This window comes from Hyperolius riggenbachi, chromosome 12, assembly GCF_040937935.1.
Source record: "Hyperolius riggenbachi isolate aHypRig1 chromosome 12, aHypRig1.pri, whole genome shotgun sequence".
NCBI lineage: Eukaryota > Metazoa > Chordata > Amphibia > Anura > Hyperoliidae > Hyperolius > Hyperolius riggenbachi.
In genome coordinates, this window is record NC_090657.1 from 99,404,193 (window position 1) to 99,428,174 (window position 23,982).

At 44.7% G+C, this 23,982-nt stretch overlaps 1 protein-coding gene across 1 annotated transcript in view; it reads right to left on the reverse strand.

Moving 5' to 3' along the window:
• The window catches only part of PCGF2 (polycomb group ring finger 2), a 77,746-nt gene that overhangs the window by 22,887 nt on the left and 30,877 nt on the right, over positions 1-23,982 (reverse strand). The window contains exons 2-4 of the mRNA XM_068263993.1: positions 15,438-15,582; positions 8,391-8,487; positions 7,711-7,766 (exon numbers count right to left, since the gene is read on the reverse strand). Coding sequence (XP_068120094.1) covers positions 7,711-7,766; positions 8,391-8,487; positions 15,438-15,549 — 265 coding nt within the window. The 5' untranslated portion in view covers positions 15,550-15,582. The remainder of the gene's footprint in view (positions 1-7,710; positions 7,767-8,390; positions 8,488-15,437; positions 15,583-23,982) is intronic.

Sequence of the window (23,982 nt, forward strand, 5' to 3'; positions counted from 1 at the left end):
TTGCCTGCCAGGCTGACAGCTGTGTCACACGGCTGTCCCCAGTACAGCGATGCTGCAGATCGCATCGCTGTACAAAGTACTTAGACGGCGGTTTCGCTGTCAAACAGCCTCCGGAGCGCCGATCGCCGCTTGGAGACTGAAGGCGGAGCTCCTCCCTCCGAGCAGGAGATGCGCTGCAGCCTGCGCGCAATCTCCTGCTAGCCCCATAGATGGCTGTTCACGCCAATCGGTGTGGAGCAGTCAGCAAGTAGTTAAACCATCTCTGTGGGCCTCCTTCAGTCCCCCTTGCCACCTCTGCCCCCTTATGGGTCTCTCTCCCCCTTTGTGCCTGCTTTTGTCCCCATGTGCTTCCCCCTGCCCCCTTCGGTGCCCCTTTGGTCCCCGTGCCTCCTTCAGTCCCTGTGTCACCTCCTGTCCACTTGTGCATCCCACTGTCTTACTGTGCCTCCTTTTTGTCCCCCTTTGTGATGTCTTCCAGCCTCCTTCAGTCCCTCTGCACCGCCTTCTGTCCTCTTGTGCCACCATCTGTCCCTGTCCCCCTTCTGCACTTCCTCAGCCCAGTGTGTGTGCGCGCAGAGTATAGCACAGAAGAAGCTGTGCTTACGCTTCCCTGCCGGAGTCCAGTGCTGTGCCTGTGTGACCATCATCATCAGTCTGTCTCCTACTCACTCTGGCACATCACTCTCCACATGTCACGTGAGATGCTGGCCACTAGGCCGAGCGGCGAGGTGGAAGCACAGCATTGGACTCCAGCAGAGAGGGGAGAGCACAACTTCTGTTGTGCTATACTCTGCAATTACACACTAAGCTAGGGGAGTGCAGGAAAGGTGTGCGCAATGAAATGCGACAGGATCAGCGGTTTGTTTGCATCTCGGTGCACTTTATGGGGGGGGGGGGGGGTGAGAGAGACAGGACTTATTGCCTGGAGTGACAAAGAGGCTAGAAGTGGCCCTGCTTTCATGGAACCCTCTGGAAGCAAGAAATACAACTAGAGAAGCACCAAGTTAATGTTATGCATTTATAGTGCTTACATTTTGCACAGTGCTTTACAGTACATAGTCATGTCACTAACTGTCCCTCAGAGCAGCTCACAACTTAGGCAGTTTTAGGGGGAACCAATTAACTAACAGATAGCAGCAGAAGGAAAAATGTGACTAGGTACTATAGCCATTTTTGGAGGGATGGGGAATGGCGAAAGGGAAAAGGCAGCAAAGAAAATAGATACTTCTAGATGCATAGATTGCTGTAACTGTTAATCCCATCCAGCACATACACACACAAAGGGGAAAGTTAAAATCTAGCATAGTGCAGTTCAGCATTGTTACTAATTAGTCACTGGCAGATGAGTATTGTACCCTGTTGACCATTAGAGATAGTAAACGAGATGCAAAGAATTCTAAATTGATGCATTATGCAAGTTTTGCATGCAAATTTATACAGCTTGAATAGGACCAATCAAATTTCACCTCAGCAGGATTCAATTGGTTCATTTCAAGCTGCATAAATTTCCATACAAAATTTGCATAATCCTGTATCAATGCAAGGCCCAGATTGTATGTCAAACCTGTGTCTGAAAAACTGAGCAACCCTGCTGGCCCCAGTCCTTACCACCCTATTAACATAAGCCATAAAGAACACAAAGTACCCTCCTGCCTACATAAATCCACAATCATCCCAATCCCAAAGAAACCAGGAGCCGCTGACCTCAACAATTACAGAGCATGCGTACTAACATCAAATATCATGAAGATCTTTGAAAGGCTAGTTCTGTCCCACCTGAAACACTCCACCAAGGACTTGATCGACCCACACCAGTTCGCCTACAACACAAACAGGTCCGTAGAGTATGCCATCAGTATCAGCTTGGAGTACATTCTGAACCACCTACACAGGCCAAATACCTATGCAAGGATGTCCCTCCTGGACTTCAGCTCCACCTTCAATACCATATCCTCTTCAATAAGCTTGTTCATCTCAAGGTCCATCCCAGCCTCTAGGATTGGCTGAAGGACTTTGTAATAACAGGACTCGGAATGTTAAACACAACACCCTCTCCTTGAAAGTGCAAACAAACACAGGCTCCCTCCAAGGGTGTGTTCTGTTCTTGTTGTACACCAACTACAGCACCTCAACGAGCAACTCCATCAAGGTCATCAAGTTTGTGGACGACACCACCATCCTAGGTCTTATAGACAAGAGTGAAGAGCAAACCTATTTTTCAAAAGATCAAGAGGATCTGCAACTGGTTTATGGCAAAAAAAAAAAAAAAGCTTGTCCTCAACACAGCTAAAATCATGGAACCGATTGCGGACTTCAGGAAAAGCCCTTCAGAAGAAACCAGAAGAAAGCCCAACAACTGTTCTTCATCCATCAACGAATGTACTCCAAGCTGATACTGATGGCATACTCTACGGACCTGTTTGCGCTGTAGGCGAACTGGTGTGGGTCGATCAAGTCCTTGGTGGAGTGTTTCAGGTGGGACAGAACTAGCCTTTCGAAGATGCATCAACTGAAAGGATTTGGCATGTCGCAAGACCTGACCTGCTTCTACTCTACTACCATCGTGTCAATAACTATGCTCTTCCATCATCATATGTATGTAGGGACATCAATGCTGTGAAAAAGGTCATCGGGACCCCTCTCCCACTACTTGATCTCCTCCACTCTGCGATCCAGGGCTAGCAAGATAGCAATGGACCACCCTCAGCTCAGCAACAGTTATCGCCATCTATCGGGGCACCACTACAAGTCCATGCCCACCATCGGCCCCCCGAAATAGCCTCTATCCTCCCCACCCCCGTAGGCACATGTCTATGCTAAACCTTTTCTCACCACTGTATTTTTATTTTTATTTGTACTACTCAGTTTGTAGTCCATGTACATATCCTTCTGTACTTGCAAATAATTCAGGAATTGATCAGAATCAGGTTTCTTCGCCATCTCAATGACCATTCCTATTGACTATTAGTTAAAGCTGGATGTTTGATGTTTTGAATGGGGTTAGTGTCATTTATAAACTAACTTGAATAATCAAAAGAGCAAGTTTTCTGTGTAATAGACCTTCAGACTCATCTTGTGGAGTGGGGGTTGGGCACAAGACCATCTCAGAATGTTTACAGGGAAGAAAGACCAACATGCAACAGGTATGCTGTTTGAAGGGGAAGAGGGAAATACTAAACACCAGGGAATGCTGTATGAGGCAGGGAGGGCTGACCACTAGACACCAGGGAAAGCTATAGTATGAGAGAGGGGGCAACTAGAGAAGCAGGATGGAGATGTTAAAACTGGCAGGCTGGGTTTGTATCCTAGATTTATACTAGAGTCAAATAATTTTTCTTGCATCTCATGGAAAAACAAAAATAAGTACCTCAGTTTATACTCGAATTGGTATATATTCAAATATATATGGTATGTACTGTGAGGAATATTAGATTGGCTGTAACTTGGATAGGTTTAAAGAGACTCACAAAAATGTTAGCCTTATTTCTTCTATCCTATAAGTTCCTATTCCTGTTCTAATGTGGTCTGGATTACTTCAGCCTTCTGTAGTTTCACCATCTCTGAAATATCCTTACTTGAATCTCATCCAAATTCCTTTGTCAACCCTTGTCGAGGCTCGGGAGGAAGGGCTGCCTCTGTTGTAATGGGGACAAATTATGCACGCCCCCTCCAGGCTCGCTCCCGCGTGCTGTGTTTATCACAGACAGCCTCTCTGCTCCAATTTAGCTGCTCTGTGAGGCTGTCTGTGTGTCTGTCGCAAACTTCACATGCAGAGAAGCTGTGAGGAGTGCAGAGCCTAATAATACCAGAACGGAGGGAACAGCTGTGTTTACACAAGATAAGGATTGTCAGGGCCAGTTTCCCCTTGTGCGGTGGGAATCGCAGCGGAAAAAAATTGCATGCGGATGCGAATTTTGCATGCGGTTGTATGCGAATTTTCATGCAAATTCACATACGATTTCGCATGGATGACTATGTATGCGAATTTAACCATAGCAGTGCCTGTGTGCTTTTCCAATGTTTCTATGTGAAATCGTATGCGAATTCGCATGAAAATTCGCATACCAAAACCGCATGCGAATTTCCTATTAAATACATTGTATGCGAATCGCATAGCGGTATTCGGTATGCGAATTCTGATGGCTCTGCCATGCAGATTTTTTTCTGCACAGAAAACCGCTCAGAAAACCTGACAAGTGGAAACAGTCCCATCCACTTGTATTGTCTATGCGAATCTGCATGCAGGAGACATGCAGATTCGCTCTAGTAGAAACGGGCCCTCACACTTCAGCAGCACAGATCCCCAGCAGGAAGGAGCAGACTGAACAAATGTACACCTGAATCATATACACTTGTAGTATACAGCAACTAGATATATAGATATAGATATAGATATAGATATAGATATAGATATAGATATATATATATATATATATATATATATATATATATATACAGTGGTGTGAAAAATTATTTGCCCCTTCCCTATTTCTTATTCTTTTGCATGTTTGTCACACTTAAATGTTTCTGCTCATCAAAAAACGTTAACTATTAGTCAAAGATAACATAATTGAACACAAAATGCAGTTTTAAATGATGGTTTGTATTATTTAGTGAGAAAAAAACTCCAAATCTACATGGCCCTGTGTGAAAAAGTGATTGCCCCCCTTGTTAAAAAAATAACTTAACTGTGGTTTATCACACCTGAGTTCAATTTCTGTAGTCACCCCCAGGCCTGATTACTGCCACACCTGTTTCAATCAAGAAATCACTTAAATAGGAGCTGACACACAGAAGTAGACGAAAAGCACCTCAAAAGCTAGACATCATTCCAAGATCCAAAGAAATTCAGGAACAAATGAGAACAAAAGTACTGTAATTGAGATCTATCAGTCTGGTAAAGGTTATAAAGCCATTTCTAAAACTTTGGGACTCCAGCGAACCACAGTGAGAGCCATTACCCACAAATGGCAAAAATATGGAAAAGTGATGAACCTTCCCAGGAGTGGCTGGCCGGCCGACTAAAATTACCCAAGAGCGCAGAGAAAACTCATCAGAGAGGCCACAAAAGACCCCAGGACATCATTTAAAGAACTGCAGGCCTCACTTGCCTCAATTAAGGTCAGTGTTCACGACTCCACCATAAGAAAGAGACTGGGCAAAAACGGCATGCATGGCAGATATCCAAGGCGCAAATCACTTTTAAGCAAAAAGAACATTAAGGCTCGTCTCAATTTTGCTAAAAAACATCTCAATGATTGCCAAGACTTTTGGGAAAGTACCTTGTGGACCGACGAGACAAAAGTTGAACTTTTTGGAAGGTGCGTGTCCCGTTACATCTGGAGTAGAAGTAACACAGCATTTCAGCAAAAGAACATCATACCAACAGTAAAATATGGTGGTGGTAGTGTGATGGTCTGGGGTTGTTTTGCTGCTTCAGGACCTGGAAGGCTTGCTGTGATAGATGGAACCATGAATTCTACTGTCTACCAAAAAATCCTGAAGGAGAATGTCCGGCCATTTGTCACACTTAAATGTTTCTGCTCATCAAAAACCGTTAACTATTAGTCAAAGATAACCTAATTGAACACAAAATGCAGTTTTAAATGATGGTTTTTATTATTTAGTGAGACAAAAAAACTCCAAATCTACATGGCCCTGTGTGAAAAAGAGATTGCCCCCCCTTGTTAAAAAATAACTTAAAGGTGGTTTATTACACCTGAGTTCAATTTCTGTAGTCACCCCCAGGCCTGATTACTGCCACACCTGTTTCAATCAAGAAATCACTTAAATAGGAGCTGACACAGGGAAGTAGACCAAAAGCACCTCAAAAGCTAGACATCATGCCAAGATCCAAAGAAATTCAGGAACAAATGAGAACAAAAGTACTGTAATTGAAATCTATCAGTCTGGTAAAGGTTATAAAGCCATTTCTAAAGCTTTGGGACTCCAGCAAACCACAGTGAGAGCCATTATCCACAAATGGCAAACACATGGAACAGTGATGAACCTTCCCAGGAGTGGCCGGCCGACCAAAATTACCCCAAGAGCGCAGAGAAAACTCATCCGAGAGGCCACAAAAGACCCCAGGACAACCTCTAAAGAACTGCAGGCCTCACTTGCCTCAATTAAGGTCAGTGTTCACGACTCCACCATAAGAAAGAGACTGGGCAAAAACGGCCTGCATGGAAGATATCCAAGGTGCAAACCACTTTTAAGCAAAAAGAACATTAAGGCTTGTCTCAATTTTGCTAAAAAAACATCTCAATGATTTCCAAGACTTTTGGGAAAATACCTTGTGGACCGACGAGACAAAAGTTGAACTTTTTGGAAGGTGCGTGTCCCGTTACATCTGGCGTAGAAGTAACACAGCATTTCAGCAGAAGAACATCATACCAACAGTAAAATATGGTGGTGGTAGTGTGATGGTCTGGGGTTGTTTTGCTGCTTCAGGACCTGGAAGGCATTCTGTGATAGATGGAACCATGAATTCTACTGTCTGCCAAAAAATCCTGAAGGAGAATGTCCGGCCATCTGTTCGTCAACTCAATCTGAAGCGATCTTGGGTGCTGCAGCAGGACAATGACCCAAAACACACCAGCAAATACACCTCTGAATGGCTGAAGAAAAACAAAATGAAGACTTTGGAGAGGCCTAGTCAAAGTCCTGACCTGAATCCTATTGAGATGTTGTGGCATGACCTTAAAAAGGCGGTTCATGCTAGAAAACCCTCAAATAAAGCTGAATTACAACAATTCTGCAAAGATGAGTGGGCCAAAATTCCTCCAGATCGTTGTAAAAGACTAGTTGCAAGTTATCGCAAACGCTTGATTGCAGTTATTGCTGCTAAGGGTGGCCCAACCAGTTATTAGATTCAAGGGGCAATTTCTTTTTCACACAGGGCCATGTAGGTTTTGAGGGTTTTTTTCTCACTAAATAAAAACCATCATTTAAAACTGCATTTTGTGTTCAATTATGTTATTTTTGACGAATAGTGAACGGTTTTTGATGAGCAGAAGCATTTAAGTGTGACAAACATGCAAAAGAATAAGAAATCAGGAAGGGGGCAAATAGTTTTTCACACCACTGTGTACACACACACACACACACACACACACACACACACACACACACACACACACACACACACACACACACTTTCGGTTTTATTATGGGCAAACAGTGCCGGGGAGCTGCGACAATAGCACAGAGGGGACAAGGAGATGTCCCCCAGCAAGGTGATATGTTTATTTTCATGATTTTTTGGGGGATACAGACTCTCCCTTATTAACACAGAAATGTGGAGACTGATTATACCATCAGATTGCATATGCAATACATTGTATCATCCTGATTTCTAAGTACCTAACTGCTAACATAAAAAAGAAAAAAAAAATTAAAAAAAAATGTAAAGATGCCATACAGATTTCCTGTTTTGTCATGGGTATTAAAAATTGCCACTATAGCGAATAAAGAAAGCACTTAAAATCGGTTCAGTCAGATTTTAATTACTTACTTTTTCACTGTAGTGGTCCTTTTATTGAATTTCTAAAATGCTTTTGTAATAGCAACTGTCCTTTAACAGTGTTCAATGAACCTATCCACTTCCTGCTCATACTGCCTCAGAATAAGGCGTGACTAGAAGTTGCACAGGTGGCTTTATAAGTACAGTTTCACAATCCTGCTACCCCAGCAATGTACGCTGCTTACCTCTGAAGAGTCCAGGTACAAGCTTGTATACTATGTCCTGCAATGTTTTATCCGACCTAAACAAACAAAGATCATATGGTAAAGAAACTCATGTGTTGCTTCACAGTAGTATAAGAAAACTCAAGCCTAAACAACTTATTTTTTTTGTAGTTTCTAATGGCTTAAAGAGAACCTGAGACAAAAGAAGTCTCAGGTTCCATACTTACCTGGGGGTTCCTTAAGCCCCTTTGAGGCCACTCAGTCCCTCGCCATGTCCCCGGGTTGCTCCTGTCCCCCACTGGATGACTCGGAAGCCTTGCCAAGTCGCACTAAATCACCCACCATGAATATTTTGTCAAACAGTAAATGCCACTGTCCTTAGTCATGTGCCTTGACAAAGGGGACTACAAAAGAGATTGTTGGTGACTGGCCAGTGTGTTTATAAGTAGTGATGGAGCAATAAATTGATGGTTCCTGGCTTACACTATGTGGATCTTCTTTGAAGAATTGAGGATCTTAAAATGGGTGTACAATAATGAATGCAAATATATTGCATAACTCAGGGCCCGATGTTCATACATTTTAAGTACACTTAAGTTCAAGTACTAACACTTTAAGATGTGATAACCCTGTACTACAAGACAAGAAGATGAGTAGTTTGCTGATACAGGAAGCTTATGCATTTGGGGCTGGATACTCACCTGATGCTCAGCAGAGGGCGCCCTTTGTGCACTTGGGAGTCACACATGGGACAGAATTTATGTGCTTCTAAATACCTCAGGATACATGTCTTGCAAACTGTGGGAAGAAAAAAGGAGGAAGGTCACAGACCCATAAAAAGTTTAGTAAAGTGCACAGGAGTAAGATCACAGAACTCAATAACTAACAAATCATGCCTGATTTATAGAGCTCTCCTTAAACATTAGTGATTCAGCAAACGAACTGGAATTTGTAACTTTTGTGCATTATTAACCTCCCTGGCGGTCAATTGATTTGCGGCCGCACTAGGTTTTTTTAGCCTAATTTTTTTTTTTTTTTTTATCATGTAGCTAGCCTATCGCTAGCTACATGATTCCCCCCCCTCCCTGTGGCGTCCCTCCCACCCCTCCGATCGCCACCGACGATCAAGCCCATCTGGAAATCCCGTTCTGAATGGGATTTCTTTTAGGGCTTCCCCCGTCGCCATGGCGACGAACAGAGGGACATCGACGTCATGTCATCACAGGGAGTCCCTATCCACCCCATAGCGCAGCCTGGCGGCGATTGGCCGGGCTACGCAAGGGATATGCTGGGGGGGAGGGGCCTGTATCGCGGAGGGTAGCGGCGCATCGGCAGCGTTCAGGTAAGACACGCAGCTACCAAAGTGCTAGCTGCGGGTTTAAAAAAAAATAATAATAATAATTATCCAAATCGGCCCACCAGGGCCTGAGAAATCCTGCGCGGCGGCATACCCTGAGCACAGCTCAGGATTATTGGTAAAAGATGCAGCCCTCCACTGGGTTATAGTCTAACATAGTGGAGGTTGCTGAAAAGTTAGTAAATCTGTCTCACAAAGGCACTGTAGAACAGGTTTCATTTTTTTTCTTAATAAATGGATGCATTGCTAAAACATAAAAAAATAAAATCTTTTGGTTGCAGTCCTGCAACAATAAACTTTCATATCTCTCAGCTTCCTTCTGTATGATCTAATATGGCCCAGGTTAGGTTGGCAAATTTTAATCATATCTAGTCCAGGTTTTATTAGATCACTCAGGATATCCCCACTGGAGGTGCATGAAGATTTTTGGAGAAGCCTTAAGTCGCATGTACACACTATAGTCGCATGTACACACATGGGACTATAGTCGTTTAAAGCGATCGTTCCCCAATCATTTCAAACGACAATCGTTTAAAAAAAAAAAAGCAGCCAACGACCATTAAGTCTAACGACAGACGAGCTAGATCGTTAACGAACGATCTATCTTGGCGGATTCTTTCCAACGACGACCGTTTGCAAAAGTAGTACATCTTTGAAAACGGTCGTTCGTACTAGGCTTGACATGCGCATTTCACTATTTCTCCATGGAACTTTTCATTTTTATGCGCAAGCGCAATAATTGCTTCACGTGATGTAACGTTCGTTCTGATGATCAGATCGTTACACACCTTTAAAAACTAACTTAGGTCGTTCTTTCGTCAAGTAAAAGTTCGTTCGTCGTTCACAACGAACGAAGTCGCATGTGTGTACGTAGCATTAGTAAATCAAACTGGTTTTTTGGTCACTTCTAGGGGAGATTTGCCTTCTTAACCACTTAAAGGACTGCAGTCATAAAACCCCTTAAAGCGGATCCAAGATGAAAAACCAACTATAACAAGTAACTTGTCCATATATCTTATCTAAAGTTTAGATAGTTTACACAGCAAATCTAGCTGCAAACAGCTTAAATAGAAAATGATTATTTCTTCCTGTGATACAATGACAGCAGCCATGTTGTTTGTAAACATTATACAGAGGCAGGCTTATCTGTATCTTGAGCACTGAAAAAAACTAACCACCCCCCCCTCCTCCCCTCTGCCTCTAAAATCAATGGCTAGTAACACCTCCCCCTCCTCCTGCCCAGACTGAGCTCCCATGAGCCCTTGCTACTGCCAAGGCTCTCTGAAAACCTGTGGGCGTAGTTTATTTAGTTTGTAGGGAATTAGAGTATTAAAACAAAAACAAAAAAGTATTTGGCTTGAGGAATGCCCTATAAAACAATAGGAAACGAACACAATTATGCAATGAATAAAAGTTCACCTCGGATCCACTTTAAGGACCAGACACTTTTTTCCCATTCAGACCACTGCAGCTTTCAGGCCTGGAACCCACTGAAATCCGCAACCGCTAGCGTTTTGTATGAGCAGTTTGCAAGCGGATTCATGCTGGTTTTAGGGAGCGTATTTAAAAAAAAGTGTATTTTATGTGTCAGCGGTTGTGTAGCGTTTAGCGATTCGTGTTTTAATCCTGATTGGTCCTCTCAATTAATTTTAATTTTGTTACAGTGTGCTGTAACTTCAAAACGCTAGCAAAACCGCTTTGTTTAGGTTTTGATAAGCGATTACGCTAGAGTTTGTATACTTAACATTGAAGCGCTAACGCTCCCAAAATGCTGCATGTTCTGCGTTTGCGTTTTTGGGAAACGCAAACGCTCCTGTGGAAGTTGCCCCATCCATTAACATTAGCTGAGCGTTTTGGCAAAACGCTAGCGTATCGCAGCGCTGCCAAAATGCTCACAAAACCGCTCTTGTGGGTTCCAGCCCTCACGGTTTATTGCTTGGTCATACAACCTACCACCTAAATGAATTTTACATCCTTTTCTTGTCCCTAATACAGCTTTCTTTTGGTGCTATTTGATTGCTGCTGTGATTTTTAGTTTTTATTATATTCATCAAAAAAAGACATGAATTTTGTTAAACATTTAACTTTCTGTGTTGACATTTTTCAAATAAAGTAAACATTTCTATATACATTTTTGTCCAAATTCATTGTGCTACATGTCTTTGATACAAAAAAATCCAATAAGTGTATATTTATTGGTTTGGGTAAAAGTTATAGCGTTTACAAACTACAGTGCAAAAAGTGAATTTTCCATTTTGTCAACTTGTGACAAAAAATAAAATCTTCTATGAACTAATCATACACCTAACGGAATACCTTGGGGAGTCTTCTTTCTAAAATGGGGTCACTTGTGGGGTTCCTATACAGCCCTGGCATTTTAGGGGCCCAAAACCGTGAGGAGTGGTCTAGAAACCAAATGCCTCAAAATGACTGTTCAGGGGTATAATGTGATTTGTGATTGACAGGTGATTACAGGGGAAAATAGATGTATACAGTACACGGGGGGGGGGTGATCAGGAGCCCCCAGGGGGCAGTTTAGGACCTAATCTATAAAAATAGTATTGACAGATAGTGACAGGGAGTGATTGATGGGTGATTAGGGGGGTGATTGGGTGCAAACAGGGGTCTGAGGGGTGGGCAGGGAGGGGTCTCAAGTGTGCTGTGGGCGATCAGGGGGTGGGGGGGGGTTGGCAGATCAGTGTGCTTGGGTGCAGACAGGGAGGGCTGCAGCCTGCCCTGGTGGTCCCTCGATCACTGGGACCACCAGGGCAGGAGGCAGCCTGTATAATACGCTTTGTATACATTACAAAGTATTATACGCTTCTAACGCGGCGATCGAGGGGCTAACAACCTGCCGGCGGGTTGACGGGGGCGGGGGTTTGGCAGATCAGTGTGCTTGGGTGCAGACAGGGAGGGCTGCAGCCTGCCCTGGTGGTCCCTCGATCACTGGGACCACCAGGGCAGGAGGCAGCCTGTATAATACGCTTTGTATACATTACAAAGTATTATACGCTTCTAACGCGGCGATCGAGGGGCTAACAACCTGCCGGCGCTTCCGATCGGCCGGCGGGTTGACGTCGCGGGTGGGCGGAGCCTATTGCCGGCGAATGCGCGCGCATCACAGCGCGCGATCCCCGGCCAGCTGGAGTCCCAGGACCCGACGCCAATTGGCGTTACGTGGTCCTGGGCATGCCACTTTGCCAAAGTGCGGTCGGCAAGTGATTAAAACAGAAGGAAATTTGCAATAATTAAGCTATAAGTGAACATTTGTGTTTACCCACAATTACCACTACTGAATATGCAAATTATCCCTTTTCGTCCCTGTAAGCAAGGCAAGCATCCAGAACCGCTGGTGTATAGCAAGCCTATAGATTTAAATATTACACAGCCACACCAACCCCACATGTAGACAGCCTGTTTCGGGCTTTTTGGCCCTCATCAGTACATGGCAGGGATTGATATGGCTGTATGGGATAAGGCTTTGACCAGTACAACAGAGTAACCAAGCAGCTCTGGGTGAGCTGCTTGGTTACTCTGTTCTAGAGGAGAACAGAAACGGTCACTGATTGGAAAACACAGACTAAGGCTTCATACACTTAGGGCAACAAAGAACTCATAATATCAAGAGATCGCAGCGTCGTCTGAAAAAGAGTATGATCATAGCGGATTTGCGTACATATAACGTATTTTCGGCATATAAGAAACTTTTTCTCCAACAAAAATGGAGGAAGAGTCCCTGCATCTTATATGCCAAATACTAGTCCCCAACTTACATATGCCCACCAATATGAACCACCGGCCTGCAGTGATGTTGGGGACTCCCTGTACTGTGTCCCCACTCCCCCCCCTTGTGTGCTCCTCAGCTCCCCCTGAATAATGGAAAGCAGCGGCAACACTGCTCAGTGAGCTCACCTCATCCAGCACCGATCAGAGACCTCTCTTGTCCCTCACGGCTCCCCTAGTGCTGGCTTCTATTGATGATGCAATCAGCAGAAGCTGGCACTAGGGAAGCAGTGAGGGAGAAGAGAGGTTACTGATCGCTGCTGGAGCCAATAGATTAAGTGAGCCGAGCTGCCTCTGCTTTACAGAAGGGGACACAGAAGGACACATGGGGGACAGAAGGGGACACATGAGGACACAATAATTGGGGGAGAACATCTAAAAGACGCTCCTGGACCATGGATGCACCAGGTTTAGTATATTGTTTTTCCCCTGGTTTTTGCCCTCTAAACCTAGGTGTGACTTATAGTCTGGAGAGCCTTTTATACTGAAAAAGACCGAAAGACGTCAGATATGATGCAATACTGTATTTTTATACGTGTGTTCCAAATGACGCTTCGCTGGTTAGAGCAGAAGTAGATATAATCGAACTTTGTCATAAGATAACTGTACTGACTGCAAGACAATGGATACTCATTGCCCGAGATCTACAAACAGGTTGGAATCATTGATCAACGATAATTGTTTGTTGTTTTCAATGGCCGGGTTTTTTTGTAAATCTCATTTGATATCTGTAGATACGTTTTAAACAGTTATAGTCTAATGTGTAACCGGCTTAAATTGCCTGTGGGAAGATCAGGGAAATACTCAAAACCAACCACTCTAAGATAGCTGTTCCCAACCTAAGGCCCGCAAAGCCAACTTGTGGCCCGCGGAAGTTTCCTGAGGAGGAGGATCGGGTATTGTGTCATACTAGGTCATAGGTTTACACAGCGTAGTCGCGTTCTCCGCAGTAGCGCTGTGATAGTTAGAAACTTTGCTTCACGCTGACCTTCACCCGCGGCTAGGCCACGGCAACTAATTGAGATCCCGGCTTCTGCTGAATAGTAGGCCTCCACTACCCTCAGCTCACACAGCATTTGTGCTGGGCGGTGGATTACCCAGAAAGCCTCTGCACACACACCCAGGTAACCCAGACTATGGGCATCAAATGGTGAGTACAACAATTCTTAGTTTGCCGTTTTCTTTCCTTTTCCAACACCATGTTAACTGTTACTAGAAAAATGAAAAATGAGAGTTGTATTTAAATTTTGTCTGTATGTGTTCCGGCCCGCAAAATGCATCTTAATATGAAGTGCGGCCCTCGGGCAAAAAAAAAGGTTGGGCACCACTGCTCTAAGAAAACCTGAACTAGCATAACCCAGGTTTGATGGACCACCCAGGCTCTCCAGGCTTTAAAAATCAGGGTCTATGTAGCATGAAGTTAGTTAATGGCTCTATTTATCAGGGGTGTGGAGTCGGAATCGAGGAGTCTGAGAAATGTTGGGTACCTGGAGTCGGGGTTTCATAAACTGAGGAGTTGAAGTTGGATGATTTTTGTCCCGACTCCACAGCCCGGTTATTTATAAACAAGTGACAATCTGAAAAACATCTACACTTTGTTCTGATCATCACTTTTGCGGGACTGGATTTTGCACCCTGGTGATCACGTTATGAGAAGTGGAGAATTGTAATCATATAAATCCCTAAGCAAATGTGAAATGTAGATACACTACTTGCTTTTAAAAATGTGGCGAATAAAAGATGCAGTGATTTTTTTTGCATTTTTATGAATCAATCGCATGAACCTCTAGCTGCACTAAGAATGGAAAGAATTTTTTTCCATGCAGAAACTGCCTAGTCTATTGTTTTTGGAGCTGCCAAGCAAATAATTAGCCTCTATTCCACCAAATCAGTGTGATAGCTGCCTACCGGTGACAGCTCAGCTTGAAAGCTCTGTTCTCAAACCCAAAGCTGTTACAAGAAGTACTAATCAGTATCAGACAGTGGCATAACAATTCATGGAGACCCCCCCCCCCCAGGGAAAACTTATATGGGGCCCCACCAATGGTCATTCCCCATCCCTTGCCTCCCCTCCACAGCCTGGGGGCCAAACTTACAAGGGTCACAACCAGGGCTGTGGAGTCAGTACAAAAATCATCAGACTCCTCAGTTTATAAAACCATCGACTCCAACTCATACTCCAGGTAACCAAAATTGCTCTGACTCCTCGACTCCAACCGCACAGCCCTGGCCATAACACAAGGGAAGCTATCATGATCTTCACAGCCATACTAAGTGTAGCCACACTTGATATGAAGTATAGAGCCCTGTATCAGAGGAAGGTAAGGTTAGTTACTGGGCACTTTCCCTCCCTCCCCCCCCCCTCCCCCCCTGCTCTGAGCTCTCCAGCGGTAGCAGAGGCTGCTCCCCTATAGTTACACCCCAGTTACCAGATAGGTAGGTAAAATTGCCTGTACAAGAGAAAAGATTATTCTGAAAACGTGACCTTGCAGGGTTACTTGGAATCAGAATAACCTTATAATATAATGGAATTGTACGGTCATGCAGTTATGCGTATGTGTAACATTAGGGTCATGTATGGATTTGGTAGCATGCTGGGAACACTCACAGGAATGCAGGCATTCTACAATGGTTGCAGCATCGATGAAGTACCCTCCGCACAGGGCACACATGAGATGCGGGTTGAGCTCTGTCATCTTGATCCGCATGGTCCGATGCATTGTGCCACAAGGGGAGGGGGTATAGGGAGGACTCTGGAAAGAAAGTCAGAAAGCACAGCAGTTATTGAACACACACTGTAGAAGAGCAAGGATACATTAGTATTTTAAATTTAATCAGGGGCGTTGCTAGCCCCAAAGACTAGTGGCACATGCCCCAGATCTATTCTGGGGTGCCCCGGATGTCCCCTAAGCGGAGCCAGCTGTGGTGCCTCAATGGCAGGCATGCTGGGAGCTGTGGTGCATCAATCGGGGGGGGGGGGGGGGGGTAAGATGGGTGCCCCCTTAGTGACCAGGCCATTTTTCACAATACAGGGCTGTGCAGGTTTGTCAGCGTGCTGCACAGCCCTACTACTAAGCACACAAATGAATCTAACCTCCTTTTCTTGTGCTTAATAGGACACTCTGTAGGAGGTCTCTGATCGCTGCTGCAAATTTTTTTATTTTTTTTTTTTAATAAAAAGGAGGATTTTCCCTCCCTCCCTCTCCCGTGCCTTCCTAAAACGCCATAGGACGGCGATCGGCACTCATCCCCGCCTCTCATAGGCATCAGCCTAAGAGGACACGCATTAGGAGCCGCACTGAGGGACAACCGAGTGTCCCCCGTACATCGCTGCAGGAGATCGCATCGCTGTACAAATGTAAACAAAGGGGATTTCTTTCCCCTTTCGGCTGTAAACAGTCTTGGGAGGGGGCAGCTTCGGAATCCTATTGCGGCTTCCCCCGTCCTCCTCCGTCCCACGGTGGTCTCACCCTGGCCCTCGGAATGTACAGATGACAATTTGTCAGGTAGTGCAATATTTACCTTCCCCGGCTCAAGCAGGGGCACTGTTGCAGCTCTCGGCTCGGAAAAAGCCGATCCCAGTTGGGTCCGCTCTATTGCGCAGGCGACTTGCGCAGTAGAGCGGACCCGACTGGGATTGGCCATTTCCACCTACTTCCAAGCCGAGAGCTGCTACTGTGCCTTTGCTGGAGCCGGGAAGGGTAATATTTACATGGCCGTTGTTCGGGGACCTCTACCGAGACCACTGTTGGACAGAGGAGGACCAGGGTAGCATCGATAGGATTCAGAGGCTTCCCCCTCCTGAGTTGAGTACCCTGAGGGGCATTTTTTAGATACAGATTCTCTTTAACCACTTAAGGACCGTGGTTTTAAACACCCCAGTGACCAGGCCATTTTTTTTTTACAAAATAGGCCACTGCAGCTTTAAGGCCTCACTGCAGGGCCGCACAACTCAGCACACAAGTGATTCTCTCCCCCCCCCCCCCTCCTTTCTGCCCACTAACAGAGCTCTCTGTTGGTGGGCTAAGATCGCTGCCAGGGTGTTAATTTTTTATTTTATAAATATTTATTTTATTTTATAACGAATATGGCTATTTTTTAAAATATTTTTTTCTGCAAATGATGAGTGTTACAAGTACCCAGATAAACGACTAGGGGTTTTTTGGCGTGCTCCACAACCTGTCACTCAGTCCTAATTCAAATACTGTAGGCCTGCTGCATAGATAAATGTCACATAAACATCAAATCATAGTATATAATATTCAAACCATGCGCTGCCTCACAGTCCACTACTCAAAGTCCATAGAATGCAACCATAAGCAGGTATTCTTCCAGGTCTTCTATTTTAATGCACCTCAGAAAAAAAAAAAACAGAAATTGGACAGATCATCGCATAGGGTGTATAACTCAGGGAAATCTTCCACCAAACAAATTCCGAGGACGTCTCCTCCATGGAAGTGCTGCAGTGCATGGAGGAGACGTCCTCGGAATTTGTTTTATATGCTTATTAATCTGGATGCTTGTGAGTAGCGCTACGTTTATCTTGTTCTTAATAAAAGGTTTTTACACCATAGAAGCTTATTCAGTTGCAGTGGGACGGTTTTCCTTGTGTGGTGAAAAGATACAGGACGCTAGTCGGGTGACCAACTAGTGCTGTGGAATTGTGCACACATGTGTTCTTATGGTGTCTGCGACCTGGGCAGGTGATGATTAAGGTGAGTGTGGTCCCTTAAGGTGCTGGGTGCACATTCAGGCACTGAGGTGGCCCCCATGAGTTGAAGACACTGATTTCCAGTGGCAATTGGCGTCCCCCTGACATTTTTAAATTCAGGCTATGCTAGGTGTCTATTTTTTTCTTTTGCATGGTTATGAGGATCTTCGTTAAAAGTGTGGCGTTGGGAAGCTATCAGTGTGGCCAATACGCGCAGTGAGCCGTCTGTGGGTCTGGGCAGCCACATTGCCAGGTGAGAGAGGTCCCTTATGGTGGTGGCTTGCACACCGGAGGTGGAACAGTAATACACCACATGGGAGTTATATGGTGGAAGATTTCCCTGAGTTATACACCCTATGTGATGATCTGTCCAATTTCTGTTTTTTTCTGAGGTGCATTAAAGTAGAAGACCTGGAAGAATACCCGCTTATGGTTACAAGCTCATGGTGAACCAGAACTCCTGGGAGCGTGTAAAGGGCTGAAAAGGGAAAAAAAAGCCCTCTTACTAAAAATACCCTGTAAAACAGAATTAACATTTTTTTCTATTCTGGTTCACCAGGAGTTTGCTGGGTACTCTATAGCTCCGGGTGTTTCAAGTCCTACCCCATAGAGCCACATTAATCCATGCGATGCACTGATGAGGATCAACCAATCCAAAACAGTCTGTATGTATGTTGGATTATTGTGGCTCTGTACAATTAACAAACTCACACATCATTGCATTCCTGCGGTTCTGGAGATGTGATTAGCTATCAAGGACAAAGGGATGGATTTGCATATTCAACAGTGGTGCATTGAGGGAGACAACATATGCTTCTCTCCAACCTGAATAATCACAAATACCTTCTGTTTTAAAGGGATACTTAAGTGGAAGAAGAAAGGTAGTTTTACTTGCTTAGCTGAGCTACAGGCATGGATGAATGATAACTGGTTGAAACTGAATGCTGACAAAACTGAGGTCCTCTTTGTCCAAAGCCAGCACTCGCCATCAAAACAGCTCTATCCTAAAGCAACACCAATCAGGATTGGGAATTCAGACAAACAGCTCCAACCTTGTGCGCAGCCTTGACGTACTAATCAATGGGAATTTGAGTTTCAGAAACCAAATTTCATCTGTAGTTAAAATCTTCCTACTTTCATCTGAAGAACATTGCAAAGATTAAACATCTGATTCCCCCAGAGGATCTTCCAACCCTAGTTCATGCCTTCATCACATCACGGCTGGACTACTGCAATGCCCTTTATGCTGGCCTCCGCAAAAAGGACCTACGTCGCCTGCAATTAGTGCAGAATGCTGCTGCCAGATTGCTAACAAACCAGCCTCGCCACTGTCACATTACACCGATCCTTCGCTCACTGCACTGGCTACCAGTAGAATGGAGAATACTCTTCAAGATTGGACTGCTGACATTCAAATCCCTGCACAATCTGGGCCCTGGATACATGAAGGACTTGCTGAAGCTGCACCACACCTCTCACAACCTCAGATCAGCAAGTTCTATAAACTCGGTCAATCCCAGAGTGCACCTCAAAAAATCTAGAGATAGATCCTTCTGTCATGCTGCCCCTACTCTTTGGAACTCCTTGCCACACCCAGTAAAGAAAGCACCATCCCTGGAGCTATTCAAATCCAGACTGAAAAGCCACCTGTTTAGCCTGGCATTTCCGGACTTATAAAACTCTTCCTCTGTACCACGATGGTCTGAGCCATGCTTATGCGCTTTGAGTCCTATGGGAGAAAAGCACTCTACAAATGTTAGTTGTTGTTGTAGTAGTACTTACCTAGGGCTTCTAAAGGCCCCTTGCAGTCGCCCTGTGCCCGTGCCGGTCCTTAACGATTCTCCAGTCCCATGCTGTGGTTTAGTTTTGCTTTTGCGCTCCCATCACCGGGAGCATCCTGAGCAGGCATAGTGGCCGGCAACAGGCTCAGTGGCCAAAAGCAAAACTGAGCCGCGGCAGGGGGACTGGAGGATCGTTGAGGACCAGCACGGGCACAAGGCGACTGCAGGGGGCCAGCAGAAGCCAGGTAAGTAAAACTGCCTTTTTCCCCTCTGACTTAGAATTTTGCCTCTTTGAAAGAAACCTTGTTTTACTGTACATGGAAGTGAGACACAGAATCCAGGCCCATCTTCTCAGGTGAGGGCACTTAACAAAAAAAAAAATATGGAGGTGCCGCCAAACAGCAAAATCAAACAACACTTTGCACTCATGCAAAAGCTCACTGCAGACCAATCATACAGGAACCACAACTATGCCTACAGGAAAAAATTAGACGCAAAGGTCTTAGTTTGAAAGAAAATGCACTATTTTCCCTAGTCATATATGGTGCTCAGAGGCTCTCCTATATTTGTAGGTGTCCTATTCTAGCCCTAGAATATGCAATACAGTGCATCAACCCATCAAAAGATTCTGCACACACAAGCTGAACACCCACTACAAAGACCGCGGAAGATGGATCAGGGGATTCGCGGCAACGAAAGATATGACGAGCGATCGTTCACCGATCCATCATCTGCAATCACATACTTTGGGAACAGCCGACGGCGCAAACTCGACACTGAACGGTCATGGAAATTAGCACGTGGATCAATGGAGAACGGAACGACCGTCCACGATTGGATCCACTATGACAGTTGTTCAACGTGAACGATTATCACGTATAATCAGCCATAGTTAAACATTATTTAATGAACTTTTGTAAAACAATGTTACGCATTATAGTGCAAACAGTCGTTCGTTGTTAGTGATTCAAATGTGAAAATCTTCTGGTGGATATGTGCCTTTATTCTCATCGCTCCTCTCTTGGGACAGATCGTGCGTCGGAATAATCTTGCCAGGGCGCTACAATATACATCAATATGCACCATACACACAACACTATTTGGACTCATACTTGCATAGTTATTTGGGTTGGGAGAAAATAAAAAACAAAACAAAAAACAAAAACAAACATAAATCCAAGTTCAACAAAAAAATAAGGTACAACACCAGCCTGCACCCTCACATATCCCTGTTGAAAACCCGTACAAGGCATGGTCCAATTAGCCCCAAAAGGGAAAAAAAACCATTCCTTCACAACTCCAGAAGGCAATCAGATAACCTCCCTGGAACACCACCACTGGGAATTACCTCAGGGCTCGTTTCCACTATCGCGAATCTGCATGCGTCCAACGCATGCAGATTCGCACATGTAATGCAAGTGGATGGGCCTGTTTCCACTGTAGCGTTGTTGAGGTGCGTTTTTTTCAGCGGTAAAAAAACGCACAAAAGAGCCAACGAATTCGCCTGCGAGTGGAATGCATGCGAATCGCCGCTAATGTATTTAATAGTAAAAACGCATGCGTTTGTTACATGCGTTTTTACCCGCGATTTCGCACCTTTTTCAATTTTATTTTGCCCTGGCAGTGGCATGGTTAATTTCGCATGGCACCCTGCCATGCGAAATCGCACGCGAAATCGCCGGTAAAAACGCATGCGGAAACGCATCCGCATGCGGAAACGCATCCGCATGCGTTTTTACAAGCGTCGGAATGCCGACGAAATCGTGTCGCAACAGTGGAAACAAGCCCTAAAAGGTGGCCATACACTTGTCAGATTAGCAGCAGATAGATCATTAGATAGATTTCTTATCTATCTGATGTGTTTAGGAACATTTTTTACTAGGATTATAATTCCAATAGATTTCAGTTTGAAATCTATTGAAAAATCCATCTGATGGCATTTTTTTGCCATCAGATTTCCATTAGGGCCAATGCAAAATGATAAGCAATCTCAACAGATCGACCTAGATTTTCCATCCTGCCAGACCGATTGAAATCAATCGAAAATCGATCGAAATCGGCCTCCAATCGGTCAACAGATTTGCAATCGACCAAATCGATTTTGATCGATCGCCCAGAAAATCGGCTAAGTGTATGGACCCCTTTATAAAATTGTAGCCATGGATGTCTTTCAATGCAAAGAAAGCATCTAAGCCCCCTTTAAAAAACGCAGATATAGAATTTGCCATAACTACTTCCTGTGGCAATACATTCCACATTTTAAATCACTCTTAGGCTTTGTTCACATAAATCGCGATCGCAAGCACTGAGCGCTTTTGTGCACAATTTTTTCAAGCGATTCCTGATGTTTTCTGAGCAATGAGCGAATTTGTGAAAGCGCTTTTGATGAGCAATTGAGTTTTTCCACTTCTTGACGCAAGTCAGGAAGTGACCCCTTTGACCCAAAAAAGAATATAATGTATTTATTCTTAAAAGCGCCCGCAAAGCGCTTTTTCAAGCGCTTAGCGATTGCCCTATACCTTCCGTTGAGCCAAAGCGCTTAGAAAATGGTACATGCAGCGCTTTTGAGAATGACATGCAATCGAACCGCTCATATGTGAACAATCTCATAGGAAGTCATTGCACAAGCGCTTTTAGGGCAATTTTCTAAAAATCGCCAGCATTTTAAAAAAAAAAGTCTGCAAACGCTCATAGTGTGAACAAGCCCTTATTGTAAAGAACCCTTTCCTAAATAAATGGCTAAAACATTTTTCCTCCATGTGCAGATCATGTCCTCTAAAAGCCTAGGGACTAAAAGCTCTTCTGCCAAGCTTTTATATTGCTCTCTGATGTATGTATGTATGTATGTATGTATGTATGTATGTATGTATGTATGTATGTATGTATGTATGTATGTATGTATGTATGTATGTATGTATGTATGTATGTATGTATGTATGTATGTATGTATGTATCTGCTTCAGCAAACATTCTAGATTACTGTTGCCTAAAACAATTTTTTGGGATTGTTTTAGGTGACAGTATGCAGACAGGGTGTTCAGATCTCCGCCTTGCAGCCTGTTCTGCTCTATGGAGAAAGGAGGAATGGAGATGAGCAGCAATCATCTAGTCATGGGAACAATAGCAGCACATGAGATCAATACAGCACAGCATATCACTGTAGGGATGGCGAACAACACTGAGGCACACCTAGAGTCTCACCCTTTGCTGAGAAGGAAAATCTAGTATGTGCATGGATGGATTCTTAGCTGCAAGGTCATCCTATTCAAATCTAAATAGGACTGTTTACAATACAACAGAATACATAAATGACTGGGTATTGCATTCCAGCAGAGCAATCAGAGCTCAGACTACATGGCCTTCTGGCAGAACACGCTGCACGATGTGCTCTAACAAGCTGGCTGAGAAGTATTCCTGGATATTATTTTCAGCGGTTGGCAGCACTTAGGATTCTATTAAAAAGCTTCATTCAAAACTTTCCAGGAGTCACAGCAGTTACGTTGCTGCAGCTCATTCATGAAATCATAGCAACAGCTATACATGTATTGTACCTGCTATGTATGGTACCACGTGGTCTAAGGGCACCACGACAATGACAGTTACCTTGGAGTGCCAAAGGATGCAATTATGTCACTGGAAAAATGCTTTAACACCATAGCAATCAAGCTTACAACATTGCCCTTCAGATGGAGAGGGTGGCCTCCAATAAATATAGTGGTAGAATAACTTAGCATTGTAAAATTCACTAATCCATATTGCAGCGCTACTGGTTCAGCAAGTACCGTATATACTTGCATATAAGCAGAATTTTTCAGCACAAAAAATGTGCAGAAAAGTCAACCCTTCGGCTTATATGCGAGTCAGCTCCCTGCCACCTCCCGCCAGCCTGTGCATCATACAGTAGCCATTATAGTTCTATCACCCGCTCTAACCCGGAGTGAACTCTGGCAGCTAGTATCCTCCCAGAGTTGCCTCCGCATGGGCTGCTCAAATTTGCGCCGCTGGCTTTTTAGATGGATGATCCGCTCAGTCTTTAGCATTGTTGCAGCCTGTGTGTCCCCCGAACCGATGCCGTTCCCAGGTTACCAGCTCCATCTGCACGATGGATGGCCCGCCCCCAAACACCTTACTAGATGTTTTGAAACCGAAGGGGGAAAAAAATGCAGCTCTGGCCATGCCTCCCATCCTCCGTGCAGCAGGGTATACTCATGCTGCCCCTCTACAAGCCATACGGGACAGAGCTTCCCCTTCGGTCGCAAAACATCTAGTAAGGAGGCGTGTTTGTTTGGGGACGCCCATCCGGCGTCCAGATGGTGCTGGTAACGGCATCGGTTTGGGGGGACACACAGGCTGCAGCCATGCCGAAGACTGAGCGGATCATCCATCTGAAAAGCCAGCGGCACAAATCTGAGCGGTCAGTGCGGATGCAATACAGGGAGAATACTAGCTGCCAGAGTTTACTCCGGGTGAGAGGAGAGGGTAAGAGCACTAATAATAATGGCTGCTGCTTGATACACAGGCTGGCGGGAGGGGACACATGGCTGGGTGTCTGTACTTAGATTGTGTGCTGGCAGGGCAGATCAGTGTGCTCCATGGGAGAGCATTACCTGAGGGAGGACATTAGCTGCTGGAATCTGTTCTGCCATGCCTGTGTCCTAGGT